At 28.3% G+C, this 10,654-nt stretch overlaps 1 protein-coding gene across 2 annotated transcripts in view; it reads left to right on the top strand.

Moving 5' to 3' along the window:
• The window catches only part of LOC126881695 (cytochrome P450 4C1-like), a 121,210-nt gene continuing 110,556 nt past the window's right edge, over window positions 1-10,654 (top strand). The window contains exon 1 of one of the 2 annotated variants that reach the window (XM_050646103.1): window positions 1-249. In XM_050646103.1, the coding sequence (XP_050502060.1) occupies window positions 96-249 (154 nt within the window). In that variant the 5' untranslated portion in view covers window positions 1-95. The remainder of the gene's footprint in view (window positions 250-10,654) is intronic. The other variant, XM_050646104.1, reaches the window with a different exon arrangement.

Below are 10,654 nucleotides of genomic sequence, written 5' to 3'. Positions count from 1 at the left end.
ATACCTCACACTGTTTATCATTATAACCAGAGTAGCCGGAAAACAAGAGACAGTGTGTGTATTCTCTTTCGCAAATCAAGCAAGGTGAAAAAAAAATGATCGTGTTACTGATTGCTGCAGTTGTAGCTTTGGTTTATATTTTTTACCGCATCAATAGAAAAGATGAAACGTTTTGGAAACACATCTTAGCAATTCCTGGACCCAAAGCCTATCCTATTTTGGGGACGCAGGTTCATTTTGAGTCTGCAGGTAAATATCAATTTCTAATAAAATATTTAATCAATGTTGTACTCGGAATTTGTTTCATAAAATTTCAGTTGCGAATTTTTTTTTTGTGAATGCGTTAATATTTTTATTTTTATGTTCAAAATATTTTGATATTTCTCCGAATCAAATTGTTGTTTTGTTGCGTTATAAATTAAATTAATATTTTTCTGATGATATTTCTCGTAGTTTTGCTGGTATTCATTGTTTTGAATTGATGATTCAATAAACTACACATATTTTTACTACTTTTTCTTTAAATGCCTTGGTGACCCTGGTTAATGCCATTCATCAAGATAAATTCAAAATACAAGTGAAGTTAGACCTTTCTTCACATTTTTGACACGTTATGTCAATGACAACTCTCTATTAGAGAGTTATTGCCAACGTCTTTTAAGTCGACCTGTAATAAAAGATCCTTTATTTTGACATATAAGCATGCGCAGTATTGCGTCTTTTATTTTTGTCTTTTAATAAAATACAGGCCGCCTGTATTTAAGGAAAATTAGAGGACACCTTTATTTTAATAAAAGTTCCTTTATTTTGACATAACGTGTCAAAAATGTGAAGAAAGGTCTAACTTCACTTGTATTTTGAATTTATCTTGTCGCTTCTTTGGATTGATAATTTATGTATTGTGGGATTGATATTTGATTAAACTTTCATCATTAAAGTTGTATGTTGGGTTTTATTTATTAAAAACAACTCTAAGTAATATTCTGAGATATAGATTATTGATGTTTTGACCCAAACGAATATAGAAAAGAACATTTTATTGAAGCTTGAGTTATTACAAGAAGTTGTAAAAAGGAATATTACGTAAATAATTTTAAATTGTTACTAATTACAATGATCAGACTTAAAATATCAGTAACTCATTTATTAAACTCAATATATTTTACATTTTTCTATAGAAATAAATATTTATTGAAGATATAAGAGATTGAAGATATAAGATCAATAAATTTTAATGAAAGTTAGGATTTGTTAAAATTCTAGATTCAAAATAGAGTTCTATTCAACAGATATATAACAACAGGTTAACAAAATAAAACAAAGTATTTATTTTTGAAAATTTAATCTTTTATAGATTAGAATCTATAAAGTTTTTAATCAAAAGTATTAATACACTTTCATTTTCATGCCATCTTCTTCTTTTGGTTCTTATCCGTTTCGAATGTTGGAAATCATATAGCAATCGTAACCTTGCTAGCTGCGATTCGAAACAGTTCCATTGATATTCTCCCTCTACCAGGTCTTCGCTTACCTTTGACTGTACCTTGCAATATGTACTGCAGCAGGGAGTAACGGTGCTGATTTATCATATGTGTCCCAGATACTGCAGTTTTATGCGTTTAATGGTAAATACAACCTCCAATTCCTTCTTCATTCTTCCTTGTTCGTGATCCATTTCATGCCATCAGTATTTGTTTATTTAAACATTGCCAAAAAAATTAATAAAAACCAGCATAAAGCTTAATTCTTCTATTATCTTTTTGTATATCGGGAAGTTTATCTGACAGATTAGAGGTCTTTTCATTTTCAGATAACTAATTATTGGGAAGTTTATATAACAGTATCCTTAGTATCTGTCTTTTCAGCTCCGGATAACTAGTTAACGGGAAGTTTTTCTCTGTCAGATATCTATTAGTATCTAATCTGTCAGATAAACTTCCTGATAACTAGTTATCCAGAGGTGAAAAGAAAGAAAGAGAGGGCCATAATGGATAAAAGATCAAACGCCAATAGCATGTATGTATATATTTATACATTTATTATTTAAAACCTGCTAATGATCATAAAATACTTAAAATCAGTCACCAATATAATATTTATATAAATTTATTAACAAACTGCAGTCCAATAAAAATAAAATTAGTTTAAGCGCTAGCTTTAAATGTCGAACAATAATTTTAAACAAACACACACACACAACTTAGTCGCATTAGATTAGCTCCTGGTTGAAAATGTACTGCCACAGCTTCTATATCAATATCAACAGCACACTCATTTGCCAGTATTTCAACGTTTTCTCTATTATGTACTACTGCAATATGTAAAACTGAACAAGCTGATATTATTCTTTGAATAAAAGGTAACTTGCATCTCATTACATATGGTAAAATGGGAAATCTCTTCACAATACCAAATGTTCTTTCAATAACAATTCTTGAAGGGATTTGTGATGGATTATAAAAACACAACTTCTGTCCGAAAATTCTGGAATGGTGTCATTCGGTAGTTGTAGTTGAGGAATGGATATCCACTATTCCCTAATATATTCTCCAGAAATTCCCCATTACATATACCCATATGCAAAAGTATTTAAAAACTCCTAAAATAGTATTTCCAATTTATTGCACTTCCATATTATTGAACGATCAGTATTATGGGATATATTATGTTGTTCTCTAAACATCTTTAAATGACAAAATAATTAAATTTAACGTTTTACTCTTCAATTATCTTATTTTAATTTATATCGACAAATGGAATTTTATAGGTTATTTTTATATTTACAAAAATATTTCATGTCATTTGTCAAAATAAAAGATTCTTTAACTGCGTTTGCAATACCACTCTTTTAGACCCGTCCTGTATTTGTCCTTTATTAAAGTATCCTGTAATAAAGGATCCTTTATTTGCCGGTGGCAATAACTCTCTAATACCAAAAAGGGTACCCCGTTAAGTGGCTCCGTGCGTCTCCCCTGTACAGTCACGTGACACGCTGTCAGATTTTGTCAGGACGTTTTAACATTGAGTCTTATGCTTAGAGCATGGAAAATTTTTTCTCTCTCAAAAAATTTTCCATGCTCTAAGGTCTTATGGGATTATTTTGTTAAACTGGAATATTTTATTTTGTAGTGATAATAACCGAATACAATTGTTAGAATTCATTAGTTATTAATTTATACTGTAATTTATAGTGCAACAAAAATATTTTCTTTTTCGTTAATAAAGATTTATTGACATAAACTGCGATAGTGAGGTTATGTATACAAAATCAAACTGATAATCAATATTGGAAATAGAAGAATTTATATCAGATTAAGTGCGTTTTTATTTTCTGTTTATATTAAGTAATACATAATATCACTAGCGTGACACGGCATTTTTTTAAATGTCTCGTTTAAACATACACAAAGCGTCCTGATAGAATTTCAAAAAACCGCCACCATGAGCAGGTCGGTCGATTTTGCTTTGACACTTTGTTAACGCTCAGAGCGAATAGAATTATTTTGAAATTTTTTACTTTCTATTTGATATTAAAAACTAAGATTCAGCGCAATTTTAACCCGCCTCCCCCTTATTTTTGAGGTGGGATGCAATGAATTTCAAAATTTTTGAAAATTCACACGCATAGTTGAGGCTTCTACAAAAACATGTCTATTTTTTATAGATCCGTAGGTTCAGTGTGTAATATACTCAAAATGCATTTTTTTAGAAAAAGAGTAGGTATAACTTTTTTTTAGAGATGACTGCAGGTCTCATTTTTTTATTTTGTGTATTTTCTTAAAAACCATCTTTCAGATTTTCAGATTTTTAAATCAAGGTTTCAAATCAATTAAATCAAGGTTTCTTTATAGGTTATATATAATTTGTAGTAACCGAGTCCCTTAGGACATCAAAAATTGGATGAAACTGAAAATGAAGTGAAAATGACATGAAATGGTTTTTGAAGATTTTCCTTACGGAAAAATCTGAAAAAAGAAACCAGAAATATAGTTTTTGATAAAATACACAAAATAAAAGAAAAATTAGACTTCCAATTCATCTATCCAGTCCTAATTCTATTGCATGCATCACCATTTCATTCCCCATTAATCTGTAATACCGATCCTAAGGGCCGGTACTTTCTGTATCGATTAAACCCCGGTTAGTCAATCTTTAAATGAACATTCCAAATATTCCGTTTTGTCTTACTAAGTTTTAAACCTTTTTCTTCAAGTGCTTGACTTCACAGTTCCGGTTTTTGTTTTAAATCTGTTTGTTATATGTTGTAAATATGCAATCTTCTATACATACATGGTGTAACACAAATGTGGGTTATAAATTAAATAATATATTCTGGGACCAACTATAGTTCGATTGAACGAACTTAACTTACCTTAATACATTTAGTGCACATAAGATTTTCTATTGAAAAGGGACATGTGGATTCCTATGACAGGAACATCTTAAAAAAATAACTGAAACTTGTGCATCCCATAAAAATTTTATGGGGGTTCTGTTCCCTTAAACCTCCCAAATATTTGTGTACGTTTCAATTAAATTATTATTGTGGTACTATTAGTTAAACACAATGTTTTTAAAACTTTTTTGCCTCTTAGTACTTTTTCCATAAGCCAGGTTTTATTGAGATATTTTGAACATTTGTAAAATCCACGACATATTTGTAAATGGTTAAGTAAGATTATAGAATATTATTTTCATAATAATATTATTAAGTCTCTATAATCTTACTTAACCATTTAACAAAATGTGGTGGATTTTACAAATGTTCAAAATATCTCGATAAAAACTGGCTTATCGAAAAAGTATTAACAGGCAAAAAAAGTTTTAACTTTTTTACTTTTTAACTTTTTTTTAACAGGCAAAAAATTTTAAAAACATTGTTTTAACTAATGGTACCACAATAATAACTTAATTGGAACGTACACAAACATTCGGGGGTTTGAAGGAACAAAACTCATGGGATGCACACATTTTAATAGTATTTTTTAAGATGTTCCTACCATAAGAATACCACATGTCCATTTTCAATAAAAAATCTCGGAAAAAATAGTTTTCGATATATGGGAAAATATCGATTTTCATTTTGTAACTTCTGTAACTTTTTTTATGTGCACATTTGTACTAAGGTAAATAAGGTTCAATCGAACCATTTATGGTCCCAGAATATGTGAATCAGTAATATGACCTACCTTTTTGTTACACCCTATATATTTATTTAAAAACATTCAAAGGTTAAGTGTCTATATTTTTCTTTAATAAATAATATTACAGAAAAAATAAGATTAAAATATAAAACACTTCAAAAAAACAATGAGGACTTGTGACTAATATAATCCACTTAAATCTTGAATCTTGATTCAAGAAACGTGATCTTAAATTGTCATTCGTAAGTAATGATTGTGACTTAAATAGATAACGTATGTGTTTCTTTTATTATGTAAAAAACTATATATTTCATTCTAGGATAAATTTTGTATATAATAGGATAGTACTTTTACTTATGAAATTTGCTATTTGAAAATTAATTTAACTTTAAAATATATTAATACAAAGATTAACTTACTGTGACAAATATTTTATATGGATTACTCTGTATTTAGACCACTATATATTTTCAATTATTATTAATAATTCAGAAAATAAGTGAGCCTAATTTATACACCACAATACACAAAAAAATGAAAAATAGATCTGAAAATGTAAAAACAATTCTGATTACTAATAGACCAGTAAGGATCTGCGACAAAACGTCTATTTTTGGATGTGAGAGGTGGCATTCGGATTTTTGCAGATAAAGTTAGGTGACACCTTCAGTAATAATAATTGATTTATGCTCCTTCTCAAATATGCCCGGAACATTAATAAAAAATTTAAAATATTTAAAAATTTCGAAAAACATCGATTTTTTTCTGCTTTCTTTGCCTTTAAAACGATTCGTTTTGGAACAAAGTCGTACAGAAATAAAATAAAGATAATTGAATTTTGTAGATATACGACTGGTAAAAAAGTCTTAAGGTATTACCTTTGCTGCAATATAGCAATAAATACAAAATAAGGGGGCAAAATAAGTCTGTTGTTATTCAATATTTTTTAACCACTTTGGTGGCACTTAGAACCTTATTAATTCGCTTAGGAAATTCTTTGTAACATACTTAAATCGTGTACCAAATTTCATTAAAATCGACTTAATAAATTTTGCATAATAAATTTGCAATCTAAATGTTTTTAAAAAAGTTCAAATTTTTTAAAATCTTTCTGAACAAAAAGTAGACCATTTAGAAGTTGGCTAATTTTTTTACATATAAAGAAGTGCTCTACCTATCTAATACACTTTACATAATTAAAATTGGATTATTTAAGGGGCCCCAGCAATGTTTTAAATTTATAAACATTTTTTGGCTTATAAATAAATAGCTTTGTTTAATAATAAAAAAATTAATTTTTAGCAATGCAAATAATGTTTTGTTTATAAGCAAATTTGTTTATAAGCCAAAAAAACACTTTTTTGTGGCTTATAAACAAATAGCTTCCTTTAATAATAAAAAAATTAATTTTTAGCAATGCAAATAATTAAAACCGGTATAATTTGACTTAAACTTTCAAATGCTGTCAGCAGAATTGCTATTTTATTTTTTAATCAAACGTTATTCGCGTTAAAAAATTGCAATTTTTCGATTTTTTGAAAGTTCCACCGCGTTTATCTCGAAAACTATGCATCCTACGAAAAAAACTTAATAACATTTTTTGCTTAGAATTACCCAAGAAATACAAAAGAATGTTTTATTTTGAGAAAAATCGATTTTATGTACTTCCTCAAGATCTTTGTTTATAACAATCTTATCGACATCCGGATCAACTGTGACCCAAAAAATTCGTGTTCTACGGGTCAAAATACATAAAAAACTTGGGTAAGTCCATCTAAATAAAGGAGCCCGTAGCACCCCCTCCTGGCCACAGCACTAATTTGTTTATAAGCCAAAAGTTGTTTTTAATTTTAAAACATTGCTGAGGCTGCTTAAATAATCCGATTTCAATTCTGTTAAGTGTATTAGATAGGTGGAGTATTTCTTTATATGTTAAAAAATTGACAAATCTTTGTATGTTCTAGTTTTTGTATGCAAGATTTTAAAAAATTTAAATTAAAAAAAAAGTTTAGATTGCAAAATTATTATGCAAAATCTAGTAAGTCAATTTTAATGAAATTTGGTGTACGGTTTTAGCACATTACAAAAACTTTCTAAGCGAATTAGGAAGGTTCCAAGTGTAACCTAAGTGATGGAAAATCATTGAATAAGACAGGCTTGTTTTGCCCCCTTATTTTATATTAATTGCTATTTTGAAGCAAGGGTGACAAATTAAGACATTTTAAACCAATCATATCTGATAGAAAATTTAATTATCTTTGTTTTATTCCTATAGGACTTTGTTCTAAAATGAATAGTTTTTAAGTTATAAGCAAAAAAAGTAGGAAAAAAAACGAATTTTTTTGAAATTTTGAAATATTTTATTTTTTTTATTAATGTTCCGGGCATATTTGAGAAGGAGCATAAATCAATTATTATTAACGAAGTTATCACCTAACTTTATCCGCAAAAATCTGAATGCCACCTCTCACATCCACCTAAAAACAGATCCTTACTTGCCTATAAATCTTACGGCTTATTTATAAAATAAAGTAGTCTAATTTTAAATATTTAAGAACTTTTATATTATAACTCATTTTATGTATTTGTATAGACGAGATTTAATAATTTGGTTGTAGAAGCTGATATAACCCTTCGCCTTAAATTAACGACGTTCACGCTTTTAGAAAGCGCTATACTTGACTTGTATGTGCAATGAACGTGTTTAATAAATATTGTTTACAATGATATTGATTGTTTATCTTCAAAAATAATTTCTTGTAACAGCAAAAAATATCTTAGAGGAAAGTTTATTGTGCATATATAGAATACCGGACAAAAATCGTCCGGGATTCCGGTATTCGGGATCCCGGAATTCCGGTATTGTAAGCCCTAGCCCTAATCTGTTACTAATTCTGAAAATTATAAATTACAAATAATTCTAATAAATAATTCTAATAAACAAATTTAATAAACAATTCTAAACAATTTTAATAAACAAAATATAATTTTTAATTTTTTTTTTATTTTAAATTTAATTTTTTTTTGTGAAAATATAATATTTATAGTGCTTCCAGTTCTCATTCTCAGATGAAAAATATTTAGAAATATTTAGATATTAATCTAAAAATAGTTAGAAATAATTGTAAGTGCCAATGGTATTTCGGTGAGCCTCAGACCCTTAGCCGAAAATATTCATTGAGGTTTAAAATTACAAGTTTTTATCTATATTTTTTTTGGTTGATTAATAATTTTTTATTTTTTTTATCTTATTTTATATGTAATATTAATTTTTTATTATATAAATATTTATTTAGTTATACCATTATTTTATTCCATATTTTTATATATAATTTTATTTTTTTATTTTATAATTTCTTATTCAAATTCATATAGGTTGGATATTTACTTGATTTCTTCTTCGTCTGATATTATATAATTCTAATTGTTTCTTTGATATTATGTCCGCTAAATTATTTAGTATCCGCTTTGCGAGGCTTTTCGAGATCTGTCAAATTTTGACTGTGATTATAACGTGATTAATAGCTTTGGACTTGAAGATTTTCATTCTTTTTTACATACAGTTAAATTAGTAAAACCAAGTTACCATGAAAACAGTGATATTAGCTCTAACATCTTAAGAACATTCTTAGAGAATTGGCCAGACTCTGTAAATATATATACAGATGCATCTAAGACGTTAGTTGGCACTGGATATGCTTTTTACATACCTGCTACTAAAACAGAAAAAATGTTTAAGTTAGGCCATGATTTTTCTATCTTCAGTGCTGAAGCCATAGCAATTTATGAGGCCCTGCAATATTTTAAAGAATCAGAAGATATATCTACAACAATTATTTCCGATTCACTCTCTGTTCTTCTTGCTATTCAAACTATAGATTTTCCCAATAACAATTTAAATATTTATATCCTACTAATTAAGAATCCTTTTTGAAATTCATAAAAATAAAAGAAGAGGAAGACAAATTGAAAGACACAAAAATTATAATAAATAATACATTTACTAAGAACACTAATATATCCTTTTATATGATATAATATGACTTATTTGCGCTGACAGCGCTGATACATACATATCTTGAAAGATTAGCAAATAAATACATATGGTCCAAGAGCTGTAAGACATTTTTGAGTAGGTATTTTAGGCAACCTGAAAATTTTTCAGGTGACTCTTCCATGATAGCCTAATACAAAAATGCCGGTCTGGCTGGAGGGTAGCGGTTATTTTCACCAAAAATCCCCCCCAAAGTTAAAAAAGGGCAAAAATTGTTATTACAAAAAATATCATTGACGTGACTTTAAAGTAAATTTAAGTATTCAAATATAAAGAAAATAAACAAGCCAGGCGATTTGAGGGCGATCTTAACTCTGCAAGATACTTGCATGGGCGTCCCAGGAATATTTTCAGGGGATGCATCTGAACTTTAGAAGATTTCATCTGAATCTGTACATACTATTAACGAGTATAAAATATACAACTATACATACATAGCTATGTATATTCTATACGGACAGGGAGGTGCAATTGTTATTTTGACAGAGTATTTTTTAATATTAAAAATAAATATTCTAAAGACAGGTTTTTTGGTGAAATTTTCCAAATGCCATGTCATCAAACAAATTACGCGTGCATATAAATGAAAAGCGCTATAGGTAAGCAGCAGTGTGAGAAAGGGCGTATACCGATACAATCACGTGACCTGGCGATACCCATGTTTTTGTGCCTCGAAACGTTAGAGTAATTATTATATATTATAGTTTTTTAAGTAACTTTTTGTTAATTAAAGGAAAATAATACGTACTATATAATAGATTTTGCAAATATGATAGAAAAAGACAAATGTATTATTATAAATATATAGGTAGAAAAGTATAAAACGATAAGCAAAATAAATTCAGTGTCCGAATCTTGTACATCTTCTTCAAACCCCTCATCTGAGTTTAAATATTCATTCTCTTCTTCTTCGTCAGACTCGTCAGTCGAAGCCTGCACAATCACGGGCGCATCTGAAGAAAGACTTGCAATTGGTGAGATGTGGTGTTATCGAATAATGTAAAAAATATCATGGACACAACACATAGCAAACACGGAAACATTAAGAAAGATGAAGAAGGAAAAATAAATACTCAACACTATGAAGGAAAAAATGAGCTACTTTGGTCTTATACTAAGAAATAAAAAACCTGATGTGATTGGTTATATAAGGAAAAGTATTAAGTATTGGTTATATAAGTAAGAATACGTAGCAACTTAATTAATTAATCACTAATTAATTTTTAATTAACTCTAAATACATATTACAACTATTTACAGATCAGGTAGAAGAGGAATCTGAGTCTCGAGTGGAGTCTGACGAAGAAAAAGAGAATGATTATTTAAGCTCAGATGAGGAGTTTGAAGAAGAAGTACAAGAATCGGACACAGAATTAATTTAGTTTATAGTTTTATACTTTTCTACCTATATATTTATAATAATAAATTTGTCTTTTTCTATCATATTTGCAAAATT

This window comes from Diabrotica virgifera, chromosome 3 (assembly GCF_917563875.1).
Source record: "Diabrotica virgifera virgifera chromosome 3, PGI_DIABVI_V3a".
NCBI classification, from domain to species: Eukaryota; Metazoa; Arthropoda; class Insecta; order Coleoptera; family Chrysomelidae; genus Diabrotica; species Diabrotica virgifera.
This window is presented reverse-complemented; position numbering and strand designations above follow the sequence as displayed.